The sequence below is a fragment of the Silene latifolia genome, chromosome Y (assembly GCF_048544455.1).
Source record: "Silene latifolia isolate original U9 population chromosome Y, ASM4854445v1, whole genome shotgun sequence".
NCBI classification, from domain to species: Eukaryota; Viridiplantae; Streptophyta; class Magnoliopsida; order Caryophyllales; family Caryophyllaceae; genus Silene; species Silene latifolia.
The window spans coordinates 45029846-45050817 of record NC_133538.1 but is presented as its reverse complement, the minus strand read 5'-3'; the positions used below and the strand labels follow the sequence as shown (position 1 = coordinate 45050817).

At 37.4% G+C, this 20972-nt stretch overlaps 2 protein-coding genes across 2 annotated transcripts; both read right to left on the bottom strand.

Moving 5' to 3' along the window:
• Positions 1-326: 326 nt before the first annotated feature.
• LOC141633315 (small ribosomal subunit protein eS8) lies at positions 327-3691 on the bottom strand. Its single transcript, XM_074445802.1, has 5 exons — positions 3591-3691; positions 3398-3470; positions 1482-1815; positions 875-1041; positions 327-570 (listed from the first exon to the last, which is right to left on the bottom strand). The coding sequence occupies exons 1-5, from the start codon at positions 3592-3594 to the stop codon at positions 495-497; spliced, it is 654 nt and encodes a 217-aa protein (XP_074301903.1). The 5' UTR covers positions 3595-3691; the 3' UTR covers positions 327-494.
• Positions 3692-4858: 1167 nt separating this feature from the next.
• On the bottom strand, positions 4859-9446 carry LOC141634300 (putative MO25-like protein At5g47540). The gene is made up of 11 exons (XM_074446519.1): positions 8950-9446; positions 7854-8015; positions 7574-7692; positions 7205-7279; positions 6975-7065; positions 6721-6780; positions 6553-6621; positions 5919-6017; positions 5784-5828; positions 5609-5711; positions 4859-5373 (listed from the first exon to the last, which is right to left on the bottom strand). Exons 1-11 carry the CDS (start codon positions 9118-9120, stop codon positions 5288-5290), a joined length of 1080 nt encoding a protein of 359 aa, XP_074302620.1. The 5' UTR covers positions 9121-9446; the 3' UTR covers positions 4859-5287.
• Between the last annotated feature and the right edge of the window lie 11526 nt (positions 9447-20972).

Below are 20972 nucleotides of genomic sequence, written 5' to 3'. Positions count from 1 at the left end.
AGGCAGTCTGGGATTTTTTACATGATTTAAGCCTTCTGGTTTTCTTGACATTTCAATACTTTGGAGAAACAATTTGAATTGAAAAGGTTGCATGATTATCAGATCATAAGAATGGAGTAATTTATTTTGCAAAATTTTCATTTTAAAAGACAAAATGGTAAAAGTAATTTTACTTTAGATTTAGATGCCTCTAATCTAAACCCCTCGAATGAGATAGGCAATAATGGGCAACTTTGATCTCTTGAGGCAGGTTAAAGCTGTAAAATGATATGTTAACGGTTTATCGAGTGATACTGGCATTCACTAATGCAATAATGAAAAAAAAATGAGGAACTGACAATCACCATAAATATTTAAAAAGGATCAAATTACATGTTGCAAAATGTTCCGGGCCAAGTGTATCGTGATGACGGCTAAATCGAGGTCCAACGCTACTATAGTAGATGTTTATCGAAAACCAAACTCTGAGAAACAAATATTTTCTAAGGCAAAATTTAAGCTGCAGATTTCCCCTTCTTCCTCTGGATTTTCTTCATGTAGAATTCCAGCTCCTTGCCCTCAAGAAGGTATCTGTGCCATAAACCAACTTAGACCATTGAAAAAAAACGTATGATTATGGGCAAGAAACAGCTGAACAAATTTCCATTCAGTATCGATCTTGTATGAGACTATCTCACAAGTATTCCTCATCCAATTATAAAGTTTATGGGTGGGAGAATATTGTAAAACCATCTCAAACAGTTTGTCGAATTTTTAACAGAGTTTAACAGGGTAATCAGAAAATGAAAAGATTAGCAAATTTAACATCTTGGTAAAATGTAAGACCCATAAACAATGGTATATCTTCACTTGACATAACCAAATCAAAACTTACCCATCAGCACGGCCACATTGACCAGGGCGGGAAGAAATGCAAGCCAACAAACGACCACCACCAAATTGTTCTTCAATGTGAGGGTCCAATGTGCAGCCTTCTTGTCGCTTCTCTATCTTTCTAGCCACATGGTTGCTCTTCTTGGCCTCCTCAGTAGCCTCAGCTTCCTGATGAAGGAAGATGTAAATGAATTATACAAATTTCAAGAACTACATATAGTAAAAATAGGCCAAAAAGTTTACTTGAATAACAATCATGACAGTTCTGAGTTACCAGACTATAAGACAGGAATTCCATGACCTGGACTGGACCAGTTAGTTAAGGTTATTTCAGGAATTCAACAACTGAATTTCTGCTGACTACACTAGAGGTAGAACATGAACCTTGTATATAAGGTTAAACTGGGTAATGCAACAATTAAACGTACATGACATATAACATAAAACTTCGTTAAAAACAATCTGCCAAGAGGTCATAATTGAAGTACACAAACAGGAAAAACAAAACTGCAATCAGGAGTAGTGATTATAATTGCTATAGACCATCTAATGAGCAGGAATGCAACTTATACTACTCAAACGAACAATTAGGAGAAAGAAAATTATACCTCGCCTTCCTTCTTGGCAGAGGCAGCAGTCTTCTTCTTGCGTCCGATTTCAACTCCATAGTGCTGCAGGTACCACTGCTTGAATGGGGCAGCATCAACCTGAACAATGGCACTCTTTACCAGAGTCTGAGTTCTAACCAACTCATTGTTAGATGCATTGTACACCACATCTAAAATACGGGTCTTGCGGGTCACTGCCTCACTACCCCATGAGTAGTTACCAGTATCCAATCTCAATGCTCGCCACTTCACATTACCACCACGAACTCTGACTCTTCTAACAGTCTTGTTGCTTGATAGTTTTGTGTTTGCTGGCTGCCTTCCCAACTCATACCTTAATTCAAGAAAATCCAATTAGCAATCCTTACATAACAAATGAGGGCCAGAAAACACCAAGAAATAATAAAGGAAAAAAATGTCAACATTAGTCAATTAATTGCAAACAAAAGAGAAATGATTTAAAAGCTGTGAATTAAAGGAGTACAGAACTACGGGCAACAAATCACATGGAAACAAATGGCGAGGTTAAACACACACCATTTCATGCAGTAAATGTGCTTCAGCAATCATATCAATTATTCTTCAAAACAGATATTTGTGGACTATACTAATTATTTATTTTAAACAAAGCACGGGGTAACAGCATGGTAGGAATGGGCATGGTCATAATAAACGGATATGAAGTAAAAGTATGAAATTTCGCTTCTTAAAGGGGTACCTATCCCATCATGAGGCATTTTGGCTAATGTCTTACTCAAGATTGAGCCTAGGCAAGGGACGGAACTAGGATAAATAGGGACAAGCATTAGAAAAAAAAATGTATGCCACAGCATCTCAATAGTTTTCAACAAATTGTGACGAAAACTGACAGATGATGCAGGGCACCGTGATATAGCTTATGATTATGTTGCGTGCAGATGGAGTAACTAATCAGCACAGGACCGTCAATAAGCACACGAGTTTACAAAGCCAATAGAAAAAACACTTATTCGAAAGACTAAAGCACAATACAAAAAAACAGCTAGGGCAATCTTAAAACACAGAAAATTTAACCACCAATGTGCGCCAATCATTGATAGCTTTGCTCAATAGTTAAGATAAACTGAAAATCAATGACACGGCAATAGCAATGAAAAAATCGGTAGGAATGGGAAAAGCCATCATCATAAACACAAGGACAATCATGAAAATTAGCTTCCTCCTATGTTAAGGGATACCTAAGAAGTTATGATACATATTGGCTAATGTCGTACTAATGCTTAAGCTTCGGCTAAGGTACAGAACTAGAATAAAGGGGGAAGCACTAAAATAAAAATGTATGCCAGGCATCTCAATAGTCTTCAACAAATTGTGATGAAAACTGACAGATAATGCAAGGCACCATGATATAGCTTATGATTATGTTGCGTGCAGATGGAGTATCTAATCAACACAGGACCGTCAATAAGCACACTATTTTTTCAAACCCAATAGGAAAACCACTTATTCAAAATAACTAAAATCACAATACAGGGAAAAAAAAAAGCCAGGACAATGTTAACCAATGTCTGCAAATCATTGATAGCAACTTATCGGCACAGGACCGTCTCGGATGAATAATCATTCCAAGAAGTGTAAAACGGATTTGAAGGAAGGTACTCCGATAACCTCATTCCGGCTACTAACATATGGTTGTCTAGAAATCGCCGAAATAAAATTGCAACACTAAATCAAACTGAACCTTACATCTATATCATAAGAATATATTGTAGTAACATAAATCGAAAGTTACTACCTACCTCTCAATCATTTGTTTACCAAATCAAAATGTCAGAACTATATATATTGAAAAAATATTAAATGTAAACATTTTGATGAACAAAATACAGAAAAATAAATAAAAGAAAGGTAAATAAAATGAGAGTGTTGGAAATTACTTTCGCTTCTTTCTCCAAGCCTTTTTCTTACCACCAGTAGCACGACGCTTGTGCATAGAATCACGAGAAATACCTGCAAATTACGAAAATTAATCGACATTAATACAACACAAATAAATATCAAATACATTTGAAAACAAACTAAAATTAACATTTGGAGTATTGAGATGTAGGCTTTGAAGAAATTGCGTACCCATTTTCACAGGAATGTGAAGAAACTAGAGTTTCCCTCTCTTTGGTGTCTTCAAATTTCTGAGAGAGGTGGCTGATAAGCTGCTCTAGGTTTTTGTAGAACCCTAATTTTGTCTAATTTACATTTATGCCCCCCTTCATTTGGGCTTTTCTTTCATTCCGATTTTGTGAAAATGTTGTTCCGGGATTGGGCTTAGGTTAACCATTGTGAGCACGATCTAGACCTTGCTCGGCTTGTGTTCATGAAATAAAATTTGAGTCTAGTAGATTTCGAGCTTTAAAAAATTGAGCTTATTGTTAAGCTTACAAGCTTAAACTCAAGCTCGAGTCTAACTCAATGCTTTATAGAATTGTTAAATTTTTGTTTTTTTTCATTCCATATTTTAATAACTCGATTCAATTGTAATATATAAAAATATTTGGTAAATCAATGAGAAAATTTAATACTGTGCAAAGATATAATCGTGATAATTCTTTTTTATAAAATAAGAGCAACATATCATTTAATCATACAATTCAAGCCGCTCACAAACTTCTCGGTCATATCCAACAATAGCTTGGCTTGACTCGTTAAACTCTCAGGTCAAGCCCAAACTCAAGTCGAGCTTTAATCGAGCCAAGGTCAAGCTGGGTGCGAGCTATCTCGTCTCATTATCGCCCATAATTTTGATACAAATTATAGATTTAGACTGTTTCTATGTTTTTATGTATAGTTTTTATAGGTCTTGCATATGATATGTTAAAAGTCGTCAGATTGAAAATCATTTTTCCTTTTCGGAAAAAAATTGAACTATAGTAAAGCCAACTATACCCTGATATAGTGATATGTGATTTGGTATACGCGTACGCTCACCGCCAACACGAATTTTCTATGTTCATGCTATCAAAGTAAGTGGTTACATTGATTAAAAAAAACAAAGGTTTCGTTTGATTACCATTCTTAAAACACGCAAATTATATAATTTATGAAATTTGAATTATATAATTTATGAAATTTGATTTATCAATGTGTACTTCCCATCAAGTGTAATATCATAATGGAGGAAGCTGCTTAATTCATGTGGAATTTACTCTTGTATTCTAACCAAACAAAGTTTATTTCCTAATTCATGTGAAATGCATTATCACAAGAATTTCTACTTCTCGGGAACTACAATTTCTTTTACGAACCAAACAACCAGAAAGCTAAGTGTTTTACACGAAAAGTGTGAATTACAAATCTCACAGGATGAGTTTCTGAAAATATGCTATTGGTTTGATGGATAAATGTTACAGGAAAAAAGTTTTCTGTCAGCATTCATCAAATTAAACTATAAAATTTACAGGAAAAGTATCCATTTTATCAACATTTGTGTCTTTCATCAACCCTCTGCTCACACTTTCCTCTATAAAAAAATACTCATCTCTCTCTGCCTAAAAATGAGATTGGAGGATTGTTCTTGCTCTAGGAACTACAAGTCCCTGGCAGCACCTAAGAAAGGCAAGATTGAATCACAATCCTAACCTAAGCTAACTACTTTGAGTCTACAACTGCACTTCTGGCCACTTTCGATCATTCGACACAAAAAAAAAGTTGGATCTTTGCAATTTCATTTGTGCACGTCGTGTCAAAACGTGTAGTTGATTCAAAATGTACACGCAAATAGGCAAGAAAACCTTGGAGCCCCTGAACTTCTTCAACTTGCTAAAATTTGTCACTTACGCAAATGATCGAATCTGTCCAGTCTCCAGCTCGGCTATCTCCTTAATAACTTGAGCTTTGTCTGCTTCAAACTGCTCATCCTCTGATGCAATGGAAACAAAGGGCAATGATGAATGTACTCAAACTTGGTGTACGACAAGGGCGCATGCCTACTACTTCGTTGCTTTATAGACATGACTACTGTATTTAACTTAACATGAGGTGTATAAGCGGCAGCGTCAGCATCAGCCATGAGTACAAGAGATAATATGAAGAAGTTGAGTGGCACAACTAGTGACGAAAAAATATCAAAACTAATCAATCATGCAATGAGGTACCTTTATCAATCTTGAAGTTACCAAAGAAGCGAAGAAGCTTGCTCCGATTGGCTATGAGTATGGCAACAATGTCACGCGGCTTATTACGATTAGCAGCAAACAACTGCGATAATAAGAGTTTGAAGCTATCAACTTTTCACTGAACTGCTTAATGGAATAGATAGACAAAAGGTACCTTGAATATATGGAACGCTTCTAGCTGTATAGGCTTGCTTGGTTCCTGAAATGATTGCCGAAAGGAAAGAAAGGCGTTAAGGTATCATTATTGCTATTCAATAGTAAGGGAAGAGTTTAGGACTCAGAATCATACCCGTAGAAGATTCATGAGAGTAATTAAGTTGTCTCTCGAGCTCACATAGCGTACCATTATCATAGTATTTGAACGGTCAAGCAATATATCTCCCAGGAGCTTCAAAAAGAAGAAGAAAGGGTTTAATACAAAAAACCATATCGTAATATTTGCATAATCACTGTTATCATTTCGAAATGCTTCCATGTGTTAATGATAAAATTTAGAAACCATTAGTTTCTACATTGGATTACTACATCCTTCAGGATGACTGATGTGGATCTGTGACATCATCTAATAGCTTTGATTGTCAAAAATTAGCAAATAGTAACAGAGTATATATGATCATCATCATTACCACAGTCAGGGCCGTCTTTGGACCCGTGCGGGCCGTGCGGTTGCACAGGGCCCCCAATTTTTTGGGTCAGAAATCAAAGTAAAAGAAAGAATAAATAAATACAGTACACTAAGTATTCAATGAATGATAGTGTCTTGGTGGTTAGTAATTGAGTTTCTATACATAAGGTCTCAGGTTCGGCTTGGTAGCTACATTTATGGACTTTTTTCTCAGCTCTTTACCTTGATGGCTTAACGTCTCTTTTCATATTGAGATTTGAGACGAGACCTTACACAGCTTATATTCTCAGCTCTTTACCTTGATGGCTTGACGCCTTGTGATGTAAACCGGAGATTCCAGCAACTTTGTGTTGAACTCTTGGAAGAACTGTACCACAGATGCAGTGTTTATCTTCACCAGCTTGCTTATTAAACAAACAATTTAGGTCTTAAATACTTTAGTAATAAAAAAATGACGGTGATTTACCCAATCATAATTCGTAGCAAGAAACTCTGCAACTGTGGATTTATGTCTCGTGAACAACTCCTGCGGAAAACAAGGAAGATCAGGACAGTTTGCTGAAGCACTGCAATCATTTCAGATGTATCATTACATCTTTAGCAACAAAATTTCAGAGAACAATGATCCATCCTCATGTAGTAAAACCTAAAACACTTTCGTCCAACATAATGATCCAAGAACTAGTAAACAGACACCCAAACAAAGTGCAGATATTGAACCTTAAAAGTTGCTGCCGCATCTGATGATACATCAAAATCTGGAAGCTGTATATAATCGAAAAACTTCCAAGTGTGGGATTCCAGTACATATCTACGAGACAAGGCCATCAAAGTCAAGTCCAACTACCAATCAATCAGATAAAGAAAATATAGCAAAATAGCAAATTCTCGAAATATTATAGCCAGCAAGTTTACAATGTCAAAGAATAGCGTAAATACAGAACACCTACTTTGCAATGGTCTGATGCCGAATGCACTCCCTCAGCATATTGCCATAATGCAAGGCTAATCTATGAGTTTCATACCTGGTATAAGGTCAAAAAGGATGCAATCATTTTATACCGACAAAAATTGTTGAAAATGTGACACCAACACACATAAATGCCACATATGAGTGTCCCACATTAAATTAGAATGAAGATAGTTGGTCATTTTTAAAACCAAGGAGCTACTCTCAAAATGCCATCTTGTGTCGGAGTGGAACCTTTTTGGGCGCTACTCGTTCCATTGCAGGTATGTCCTATACACGTTTTATGTGATTTCACAAGAATGAATAAATAAAGGCGAAGAGCACCCCGATTTAAGAGTTAGTCACCTACCCTGACACCAGAATATCCAAGAGATCAGTATTTGCTTCCAAGTAATCACAAGCAATGAGACGTGAATGAACCTGTTGTCTTTGCAGATTCGCAACCACTTGGGTAGCATCTTTTCGGGCCTAAGAGAAATCATCCTTTTAATAATAAGAAACATCAGGAAGAGAAGAGTTGGAAAAACTTTCATAAAAGTAGCTGAAATTAGATACTACTTTGGTAGGAATTAAGTGAAAATTAATAAGTCTAAAAACTACATTAACAAGTCAATTTGATGAATATTCACCTCCAAGTCTAATTCAGGAAGGCAGATTATGAGAAGACGAAGCGTGTTTTCTTGGAAAAACTCATGAGTTACTTGTGCACAAGCTTCCGGGTTAGGTTCAGATTCACTAGTTCCGTATAGAATACATTTCAGTTCCGCAATTAGTCTTCCCAGTTCCTCAATCTGAACACAAGCTAAGCAAATTATAGCTTCTAGTATAGATAATTATCAAAATCCTCACTTTTAAACTCAATGATCATAACTACATTTCGAATTCAGATGATCGTTGCAGTAAAAAAAAAATACTCAATCATTAAGCTGAGTCATATAATCATTAAGCAAACATCAGCAATGCATATTATAAAAAATTATTCATTTGTTTGTCTGAATTCTTAAAACAACAATTATTGCTACCTATACAAATGAAACAATGAGTCACATTAAACAATTAACATTCTTCCAAATGAGATTTTGCACATAAAAGTAACATCACGCCACTCGCAAAGCGCTTATGTCACTCTATTCCTTCCTTTTAAATTTTCGAGTGGCGTTATCAGTACCTAAACGAATACCAAAAACCCACACCTTGGGGTCTTATGATACAATTTCCAGAAATCTCTCATGATCAATAATCAAAACTCAACCTCCACAAAAAAGAGAATCTCCCTCTGTCCAGTCATTTATTTACCTTTCTATATATTTAGAATAATTTTTGGAGGTAATTTGACCATCCACATAACCCATTGTCCACTTGTCACTCAATAACAACAAACAACAAACGACCGGGACGGAGTGAGTATACAAAATCAAATCATTACCTGATAGCCCTTCATTGCTCATCAAATTATTTATCATGAAACAAAACAACATATATGTAACTGAACTACAAAAACCCATTATTTTAACTTACAATTTTTGGGAAATTTCCTTAGAAAAGGGGAAGTTATAAATTATAAACCCAAAAAAATGCAACTATAATATTACTCTGATCACATTTTTCTCTTCATTGATCAATACACAAACAAAAACCACACAACCCATCATCCAAAAATAGCCATTAACAAACATAAATAATCATAAAAAAAATCATAAAAATCGCAAAAAATAAAAACCAAACCTTTGCAGGAAGACCATGATCAATAGTGTGATTATGAAGGGTAACCAAATGATCATTAATAAGTTTGACAACGTCGACCGGGGTTCGAACCTTGTACCTAGACGACTTAGCCTTAGACTTAAGCTTGTTCTTAAATAACAAGCTTAATAACCCTTTTATTCGTTTACTCATTTGAGTTTGATACCAAAATAAAAACAAAAAAATATTAAACTTTTTTGTGAATTTTTCCCATGAAGGAATTTTAATATTTATGTTGGGAATTATATCAAGAGGGTCCAAGATGTGATGTATAAAAAATAATGAGAGGTGTATAAATATGTGAATAATAAGTGAAAGATAGGTAGAAAGGTTTGATGGTATGAAGTTAGATAGGAAGTTTGGTATGTAACAGGGGTTGAGGAGAACTAGGAGAAGATGATGTTTGTAGAAATGACATGTTTTTCGTGTGACTTTTCTTTTTTTTTTTTCTGGTATTTTGATTTGGGTTCATCATAATTAAGGTAACACACAAGTTTATCACACTACTTACACCGATTAGTGAGAGACCGTCTTATAATTTAAAGTAAAAATAGAGTTAATTATGTGCTCTTATAAAAGACGTACATTCATACAAAAATATGTACTCCCTCTATTTTTGGAAAAATTTCATTTTTTTTATTTGATTGTTTCAAAAATGCCTTTCATTTTACGGTATTTTTCCTAGCACCGGAAATTCTATTTGATCGACTTTAACTTAGTTCTTTGCTATAAATACATAAATACGGGTCATTTGCCTTACTATATCCTTTTTTTGTTTTTGAGATTATGATGCATTTTATTAGTACATAAATGCCGGTCATTTGCCTTCCTATATCATGATTACCTTGAAATAAGTTTTGTATTTTATACTTGATAGAATATTAGAATAAGTCAATATGTAATATTGTAATTATTTGATATTATTCATTTACCTAGCTTAGGTTAGATAGTTTCCTAGCTTGTAGTATTTGTTACCTAGTTTGTAGTATTCTGTTATCATTAGTTTTGTATTTAAACGTTTGACATAATCAATACAATCCACCGATTACATTCCTTTATGGTATCAGGAACCCTAATCGATCCTTCATCTGCTTCCGCTCAATCTCCTCCTTCTTCTTCTTCTTTTATCCTCCACCAAACATCCGACTTCACGTCACAAATGGCCCCTGAAGCAAAGTCGTCTTTTCATCCGGCGCTTGCAGTCAACAATGTTGCCAATGACATCCCTGTCAAACTCGGCATGGATAACGATCAATACCCGCTATGGGTAGCATTGTTTACAAATCATGCTAAATCAAATCGTGTTCTCCATCACATCATTCAACCGAAGGTTGCTCCTACGCCGCCTTCTACCGATGACGAAAAAGAGATGTGGGAAACGTTGGATGCTACGGTATTTCAGTGGATCTATTCCGCCGTCACCACCGAATTACTTGAAATAATAGTCGAACCAAATTCCACGGCCATGGAAGCGTGGACTCGTCTCGCTGACCTCTTTCAAGACAATCAGAATTCGCGTGCTGTGACCTTGGAACAAGAATTTTCACACATTGAGATGGCTGATTTTTCATCCGTCTCGCTTCGTCAACGACTCAAGTCGTTGGCCGATCAATTGAAAAACGTAGGCTCTCCCGTTTCTCAGAATCGGTTGGTCCTTCAATTGGTCTCGGGTTTATCACCAGCCTATCACCATGTCGGAACCATAATCCGACAAGCTAATCCTCTTCCTAATTTCTTCAAAGCTCGCTCCATGCTTGCTCTTGAAGAAACCGGTTTGGCCAAGCAGGAGGCAACCGGGTCTGGTTCTTCGCCAGCCCTTTTCTCTCGTGGTAATGCTGACATCGACAACGGTGGCAAGTCCAGTGTCTCCACAAACAGCAAGGGTGGTCGGGGTAACGGAGGTAAGAAGAAAGGCAACAAGGGTAAGGGAAACAATGGTGGAAATGGTAAGGCTCAAGGAAATTCCTCCTCTGCCGCGTCTACTGTTCCGCCGACATCTCCTACTCTGCACAGTGGCCTGGTGGTTTCGGACCATGGCAGTGGTCTCCTTGGGCATACCCGCCTTGCCCATATCCGTCTAATCCTTGGATGATGCGGCCTGGTTTTACACCTCGCTCTCAACAGGGCATTTTAGGCCCACGGCCGCAGCACAGCTACACGGCAGATGCTTCATCTTCGTCACAAACTGACATAGAAGCAGCCATGTACACTCTGGGACTCGCTCCACCTGAGCCATGGGTCATGGATACCGGGGCTACATCACACATGACAGCCAATCAAGGTACACTTTCGTTTTTTATTAATTCGAGTGTTTCTAATGGTATACTTGTCGGAAATGGTCAGTCAATTCCAATTCATGGATACGGACATACTGCCCTTCCTAAGCCACATCCACCTTTAGTTTTGAAAAATGTTCTTTACGCTCCCAAACTTGTTAAGAATCTTATTTCTGTTCGCAAATTCACGACTGATAATAACGTCACTGTTGAATTTGATCCGTTTGGTTTTTGTGTCAAGGACTTACGGACGGGGACTCGAATACTGAGATGTGATAGTAAAGGTGACCTTTATCCGCTTTCCAAGCCATCCGTGTCAGCTGCTCATCCTTCCGTGTTTGCAGCCTTAGCTCCGTCTGTTTGGCATAGCCGCCTCGGTCATCTGGGTGATCCCATTTTTTCTATTATTAAGCAAAATAAAACAATGGATTGTAATTCCAAACAATTCTTTTGTCCGTCTTGTCCACTTGAGAAACATGTTAGACAATGCGATAATGGTACTGAATTTGTCAAAGCTCTTTTTCGTGATTTTAGTGAGAAACACGGTCTGCAATTTCGTCTTTCTTGCCCTCATACCTCGTCCCAAAATGGAAAGGCCGAGCGTAAAATACGTTCCATTAATAATATTATTCGTACTTGTCTCATCCATGCCTCATTACCTCTTAATTTCTGGCATTATGCCCTCGACACAGCTACTTACATGTCTAACATCCTCCCCAGCAAGCCTATTGCTTATAATCTTCCACTCTCAGTGCTATATAATCGTTCCCCGACTTATAGTCACCTCCGTGTCTTTGGTTGTCTTTGTTTTCCCTTATTTCCCTCCACCACCATAAACAAATTACAACCTAGATCGTCCCCGTGTGTGTTTCTTGGCTATCTTAAAAATCACCGTGGTTATAAGTGTCTTGACATGTCTACTCGTAAAATTATTATTAGTCACCATGTTATCTTTAATGAACAAATCTTTCCATTTGTTAATTCAAAGACACCCGACACTACCTCATATGATTTTTTGGACTCTGGGCTCTCTCCCTATGTTATACAACATCTGACCCAGCCCAATAACTCTCACCCGGTCCCTTCACCTAACCGACCTGATCCCATCAGCCCACTTCTTCACTCCTCACAACCTGAGGCCTAATCCCCTGAACCAAACCCGACTACCGCGGCCCAATCTCCGGACCCCGGCCCCTCTGCCCGACCCCATCCAAAGCAGCCCATCCCACCATCTAAGCCCACTACTCGAGCTGATCACGGCATTTACAAGCCCAACCCCAAATATGTGAAACCGTCTTCCCAGCATAAAAATTTGGCCCATATAATAGCTCCGTCACCGATTCCAAAAAATCCCGTGTCCACTATTCGTGACCCAAATTGGAAACTGGCCATGGATGACGAATATTCCGCTCTTATTAATAATAAGACGTGGGTGTTGGTTCCTCGTCCTGAAAATGTAAATGTGATTTGCTCTATGTGGATTTTTCGTCATAAATTTAATTCTGATGGTTCCTTTGAAAGGTATAAGGCTCGTCTTGTAGGTGATGGCAAAACTCAACAGGTTGGTGTCGACTATGGGGAAACTTTTAGTCCGGTGGTTAAACCCGCTACTATTCGGACGGTTCTTAGTTTTGCTATATCGCACTAATCAGCTTGACGTCAAGAATGCCTTTTTACATGGTACTCTTAATGAAACGGTTTATATGTATCAACCTCTTGGCTATCGTGACAAATCACGACCTGATCACGTTTGTCTTCTCAAGAAATCACTCTATGGTCTCAAACAAGCCCCTCGGGCGTGGTATAAACGGTTTACAGATTTTATTGCTCTTAATGGATTCCGGCATAGTACAGTGGATCACTCTCTATTCATCTATCACAAAGGTAATGACATTGCTTATCTATTACTTTACGTAGATGACGTAATATTGACATGTTCCTCCGATGCTCTCCGGGCAACCATTATGCGACACCTTAGCACCGAATTTGCTATGAAGGATCTTGGCCCCCTCCATTATTTTTTGGGTATTTCCGTCAAGCAAACTTCTAAAGGTATGTTTTTATCTCAAACCAAGTATGCAAATGAGATCATTGATAGAGCGGGAATGTCATCGTGTAAATCCTCCGCTACACCAGTTGATACTAAACCTAAACTGAGTGCAAATCAATCCGTCCCATTTTCGGACCCCACCCTCTATCGTAGTCTTGCCGGTGCTCTACAGTATCTCACATTTACTAGACCCGACATCTCCTACGCGGTTCAATAGTGTTGCCTATTCATGCACAACCCCATGACCGAGCACATGGCCGCCCTCAAACGGATTATCCGTTATATCCAGGGTACCGCTGACCGTGGTTTGTGGCTATACAAATCAGCTCCCACCCTCCTCCGAGCTTACACGGACGCGGATTGGGGCGGGTGTCCCGACACGAGACGCTCGACTTCTGGTTATTGTGTCTTTTTAGGGGATAACTTGATCTCCTGGGCTTCCAAACGACAACCTACACTATCTCGCTCTAGTGCCGAATCCGAGTACCGTGGGGTAGCTAATGTCGTTGTACAGAATCTTGTTGGCTCTGAAACTTACTCATAGAACTACATGTTCCTATGCCCAAAGCTACACTCGTGTACTGTGATAACGTTAGTGCCATTTATCTATCGGAAAACCCAGTCCAACACCAACGTACTAAGCATATCGAAATGGATATTCATTTCGTCCGGGAAAAAGTTGAACGTGGTGAAGTCCGGGTTTGTCACATCGCATCTCGTTATCAAATTGCCGATATCTTCACTAAAGGCCTTCCTCTTGTCTTATTTGATGATTTCCGTGACAGTTTACACATTCGCTTACCTCCCGTTTCAACTGCGGGGGTGTGATAGAATATTAGAATAAGTCAATATGTAATATTGTAATTATTTGATATTATTCATTTACCTAGCTTAGGTTAGATAGTTTCCTAGCACGTAGTATTTGTTACCTAGTTTGTAGTATTCTGTTAACATTAGTTTTGTATTTAAACGTTTGACATAATCAATACAATCCACCGATTACATTCCTTTAATACTCTGTGTCTTAAATTACTCCGTTTACATATTTTGGATAGTATTTATAACACTAAGGAGTATTAAATAAAAAAGTCACGTTAAGGACCTCTTTATCTCAAATTATTGAATTATTGATTAGGGAGTACATGATTACTTATTTTTAAGATAAGTGAAATTGGTATCAATAAGACTTTCGTGTATCTTCTTATTGTACATTATTTGCAATGAGGACTTTCTCCATTTCCTAAGAGAAATGGAAAGTCCATTTCTTTTTAACGGACAAGATTTTATTTGGGGACGATCCAACGCTTTGGGTTTTATCGCGACAAATAAAGGCAAAAGATAGTAAAAAGAGAAGTGTAATATAATACTCCCTCCATACCAGACTAATGGTAACATTGACCGTTTTGCCACTATTCATGGTCATAAAGAATCTTCAATATTATTCTTAATCTATAAGACAAAATATAGTCATGTGAGATCTTGTTTGATTTATCGTCATGAATGTTATAAGAATATCAAATTTTTATAATTTTTAATAATGCGTAACAAAAGATATTTACGTTGCAAAACGTGTCTCGACAAGTATGAAAAAGTCAATATTACCATTGGTGTGGTATGGAGGGAGTATTACATTGTGAAAGAGAAGTGAAGAGAATCCATACTCCATTATTTGTATCTTCTTGTTGAGAGGGAGAAGTGGAGACATGTGGCAGGTTTATAGAAGTAGACATACCATAAATATCCAAAATAGAATAGAATAATGACCTTGTAGATTTTGGTCAACCATAATACACTAATATGTAATTACTTCGTAGTTTGTTATTAGAGTAATTTGCAACACAAAATCTCATTGAAGACGACACGTATCCGTCACTTTGGAGTGACGGATACCATTTCCTCTCACAAATGACCCAAATAGAGGAGAGAGGGAAGCACATGGAGGTGCCCCCACCTTGTCCTCCCTATCCGTTTTGTGAGTGACATTACCCGTCACTTGCTCAGACCCGTCTTAAGCAAGACTAACTGAATTTGCAATATCCTATAAGTAAAATTCCTAGTATCATAAATGGTGTTACAAACTTACAACTACAATAAAATAAAAACGACATTACCTTAGTGTTTTAATGGCTTTCGTAAATTACAGCGTAAAAAGGGTAAGATATCGCTGCTTTACCCTTGTGTTAACAATACAAGAAACTGTTTCTGAGTGACCTAAAATAAAAATTTAGTAGAAAACTATATCAAATGACTGGTACTTCACAAAAGAAAGAAGCGCAATCACTTGAGTTAGTCATATCGAGGTATGACTGGTTCACTTTTATATCAAATGACTGGTACTTTCTAGGTTTACAAATTCAACAAACAAAGGATAGTATAAAGATTCACCAACAGAAATATATCAAGGAACTAATTCGAAAATTCGGTATGGAAAATGCAAAATCTTACGATATACCTATGGTACCTGATAAGAAGATAACTATAGATGGGTGTTCAGAAATAAATTGGACGATACAGGATTTATTACAACACTACAACGAAAACGCGGGAAACTGACGGAAAAATTAAGGCCATACTGACGGCTTTTCCGTCGGTATTTCATTTTCCTGACGGAAATTCCGTCAGGAAACGGGGTCAGCTTATTTCGTCACTAAAAAACGTGTCCTGACGTAATTTCCGTCAGTAATGCTATCACTCACGGATTACTGACGGGTAAACCGTCTTTATTTCTAGGACAAAAGTGACGGTTATTCCGTCAGCTTTTCCATTTTACTGACGGAATTTCCGTCAGTTTTTGTATTTTACTGACGGTTATTCCCTCAGCAGGTTGACACGTGGCAGATCATTCCAGTTGATAAAATCACATTGAAAAGAGGGACGTGACGGAATTTCCGTCAGTTTTTCCATTTTACTGACGGAAATTTCGTCAGTTGCTAGACACGTGGCACTTTTCTGTTAATTCTGGAAAAATGATGGGGGAAAACAGTGACGGAAAAACAGAATGGAAAAAGAACTGTCTTTGCCCACCACGATGCGTTTTTGCATCGTTTTCAAATCTGACCAGGATGCCTATTTGCATCGTTTCCAATATAACCAAAACCTGCAAAACACATCCAATCGTCGACCGCCAAGCGGGAATTCATTTTCACGTCGACCGCTAATGCGGGAATCAATAGAAAACAAAAGAGAAGGGGACGCAAAATGTTTTACATAAAAAGATAGTCAAATTTGTACATTGTCTTACAAATTAAACACAAAAGAGAATTGTCTTACCATGTTTTTCATACTCTCTACTAGACGACAATACTAACCAAACTAAATGTTCTAACCTAAAGACTCTAACCTAAAGGCTCTAACTTATTATAGGCTCAATAAAACTACCACTACCTCCAAACCCGTCATCACCACCCCCAAAGTCATCCCGTCTATGTGGAGGAAATTGTGAACACGTGTTTGGGGGTTGACATTCTTGCATATCAGCCCAAGCCTTTTTCATTGCCGCCATTTGTTCAAATTTTGTTCACGAACATCTTTCAAGAGCAATTCGAGCGGCTCGCTCATCATTCATTTGGGTAGAAAGCTGTGAAATCATGCTAGGAGCATAAGAGAAAGACCGTCGGCCAACTTTGTTAGGAGGAAGATCATACCATATTTGGGCCCCTGTATCTCCGGTCCCAAACATCCGGTTCTTCTCGTCAAAGCCTCCTACAGCCTTGTAATAGGCCCGAATCTCGTCGGGAGACTGTCCAGGTGGCAATGGCTGACTCATCTCCGCTTGGAAATCACGCTGAAAAAAGAGAAAATCGTCAGAATTTACCTATCTTTATAAGAAAGATATTATCGTTCTTTGTAATAAAAATAAATATTAAATTAAATACAAGAATTTACCTCAATATCAGCCGCTCGAGGGTTAACCCACTCGCCCTTCTTATTTTTCTTCGTCTTCAAGAACATCTTGTGGGGGTGGCCTCTTGACCCTGAAATTAGTATGGAAACAAGTAAAATCAAGTATATATTTGTCAATCATATATATTAACCACTTTTTAAAAGCAATATAAACAATACTTACCAATTCCTTGAAAGCATCGGAGCAACTCTTCCGACCAAGAGTGTGGGTGCACAATGCTTTCGCATCTTTCCCACCCGACTTCCTATTTGCCGTGTTGATTTTCGAATGTTAGGTAAAAGTAGGATCATTTGGCCTATTCCTAAGGTTCTCCAACCAAGTAACAGGCACCCACTTTGGCGGTTTCTTGTTATATTTTAGTTCATTAATAAGAGTGGTAATCCGCCTTGTTACCCTCGACTGCCACTCAGGCACAGGATCATACTCAGGGTCGATGGATCTTACATGACTCTGTTTCAAAAACAAGTGTGAAATTAGTTATATAAAACTTATGAAAATTCTTATAAACTTAAGAAAATTATTATAAACTTAAGAAAATTATTATTGAAAAACATAATTACCGCAAAGTAATTCCACATCTTTTGACGCTGTGCGTTACTCGCTTCACCCCACCTAGTGAAGTACTCATCTCCTGTGTTACGGGTGAACGACCAAGTAACATATTTCTTGATTGGTTCGTCATCCCACCTGAAAAACACATAACAACAACAACAACATCATAGCCTTAATCCCAAAATGATTTGGGGTCGGCTGACATTAATCGTCCATGGGCGAACCGTCCATGGAAAACACATAAATATTTGAAATTAAAACTGTAAATGTTAAGTTTTAAAAATAAAAAAATTAACATAAACTTACCAATAATGATCATGTCGAGCACGGGCCGATGAGAGAGTCACCTGCATCTCCTCCTGTCTCTGTGATGGAGGCTCAGGATCCTCCTCATCCTCAACCTCCCCGTCCTCCCGATTATGTTGAGATGCATTACTATTGCTCCCAAAAACACGGCAAAAAATGTTCGGCATAATCACTGCATGAAAACAATTCAAATTGTTAGTTCAAAGAAAAAATCGTTAGTTCAAAACAACCATTTCTGCAGGGCATATATAAACAATTGAAACAAACACTAACTACGGAAAACTGTGAATTAATTACCACTTCCTCTTCTTTAATGCATTTTATTGGCTGAATTGAGAGGTTTCTTATAACCAAACCTTGGAAATTGAAACACATTATTGATGTTAAGCTAAAACGACATGTATAAAACAAAAACCAAATAGGCTAGAACGACAAGTAATAAAAAACGGAGGGCAAATTTTATTGAATGTTTAAACTTTAAACTTTTTTAAAAATGTATTAATAATCGTACAATTACAACTAGTCCTCCTCACTATCACTATCACTACAAATCAAAACAGGTTCATCTTCTGAAAAAAGTACTCCTACTTCTTCCTCTGATTCCTCATTTTCGTATCTAATAAGTTTTTCAACTTCATCTTCATCCCTTTCTTCTCCGACGTCTGTGTCATATTCCCCTTGACCTCTTTCCACTGTCACTTCGTATACATCTTCATCCTCTATATCTTCCAACAAAATCGGTGAAATTGAGTGATCATTCACAACCACATCTTCTTGAAAGACACTTTCTTCAATAGGAGCATCAACTTGTGATCTTGCCTTGGTTTTAAAAACCGCGGACCACTAAATACCTTGATTACCTTTCTTAATGGTTGGATAAGGAGTATAACAAACTTGATCGACTTGAAAAGCTGCCACAAGTGGGTTATGTCCACGAAATTTCTTTTTCTCGTTTACATCTACAAGTCCATAAACCTTATGGATACTAAGTCCTTGTGGGGAATTATCAAGCAAATCACATTTAAACAATATCACCATATAAACCCTTTGCTCGACATAATAAGAAAGCTCAATTACTTCATTTAGGGTTCCATAGTAGTCCAACCCTTCAGTTGAATTCACAGAAACCCCATTGCTTAACGTAGACTTCGAAACATCAACTACCTCCTTAAAAGCTCGAAACTTATAGACGTTGATGGAATACCGTCTCCAAGATTTCACCATGTTACTAGGACCCAATGCTAAAGCTATTATTAGACGATCCTTCAATCTATGAACCTATGAATAAAAAAATGTTAATTAAGTTGTTATATTTTTTTCAATATCTAATAAGAAATCTAAATGTATAGTTCAATTTCAAAGAAAATGTATCATCACTTACTTGATTTCGGAACCATTTCGGAAAACTTTTGTCATGTGATGCCCAAACATCATCAGAGGATGTGACATCAGGAAAATTGATTTTGATATGTGCCTCAAATTCCTATAAGTAGGAAAGCATGTTTTAGTTATGTATTAATTACCTATAAATTCGATCTAATTTGATAATTAAAAAACAATTGAGTAATGATGAAGTATTAACTTACTTTTCATAAGTCTCTAAAAAATCTCCACAGTTCCTTAGCACATAAAAATGAGCTTCTTCATACTCTTTCTCGTTAAGTACCTCAGTATACATTTCCGGTTGTAGTTCTCATGTCATCATTGAATAACTCAGGTAACTTAGATTTCAACTGGTCATCGGAATTTACACCAACATCTAAGTCTTTTGCTTTTGTGTCAATGTGATCTTCGAAATAAAAAGAACAGAAATTTGAAATTTCCTTTAACAAAAAAGTGTTGCATATTGAACCCTCCACCCGAGCTTTGTTGCCAATCTTTTTTTTTAAATGATTAAGAAATCTCTCAAATGGATACATCCATCGATATTGAACAGGTCCTCCAACTTTCACTTCATAAGGTAGGTGAAGAGGCAAATGCTCCATGGAATTGAAAAAAGACGGGGGAAATATCTTCTCTAACTTGCATATTATCTCCGCAATGTTTGACTCCAGACGTTCCATAGAATAAACTCTAATCGTAGAAGTACACAGGTCTCTAAAAAATTGGCTTATCTCAGTTATTGCATTCCAAGGACCTGTCGGGAGCAACTCTTTCAAGGCAACGGGGAGTAGTCGTTCCATAAAGATATGACAATCATGACTTTTCATGGAATGTAACACCATCTTTTTATGGTCAACACACCGACTCAAATCTGAAGCATAACCATCCGGGAATTTTAAATTAGCAACCCAGTCACATAGAGCCTTTTTCTCCGCGGTTGATAAAACAAACCTAGATGATGTGGGCCGTTTATAGCAAAGTTCATTAAAGTCTTCTTTACCCTTAGGGTCAAATTTAGTTTTACCTGGTACATCCATGATGGTGTTGATAAGTTGTTCAAAAAAAAATTTCTCAATGTGCATAACGTCCAAGTTATGTCGAATCAAAGAACGTTTTCCGAGGGAAGTTCCCGAGAATATGCTTTGTTTCCACCAACCTTCATTCTCGATCTTTCAATCTTTTCAATTCTTGATCAGAAGCATCAACTATTTTAGGCAAGTCTGTTACGGATTCCCACACTTCATCACCCGTTAGTTTCGATGCGGCTATGCGATTCTCAGTTTTTCTGTTTTTAAGAAAATGCTTACAATTGTCGCGGAAAGGATGATCAGGTTTTAAGTACTCACGGTGACAATCAAACCAACAAACCTTTTTGCTATTTTTAAGCCAAAAAGATCTATGATCATTTTCTGGACAATAAGGACAGGCACGATATCCACTTGTGGACCAACCAGAAAGCATGCCATATGCCGGGAAATCGTTGATCGTCCACATTAATGTAGCTTTTAATTGAAAATTTTGTTTCTTAGAGACA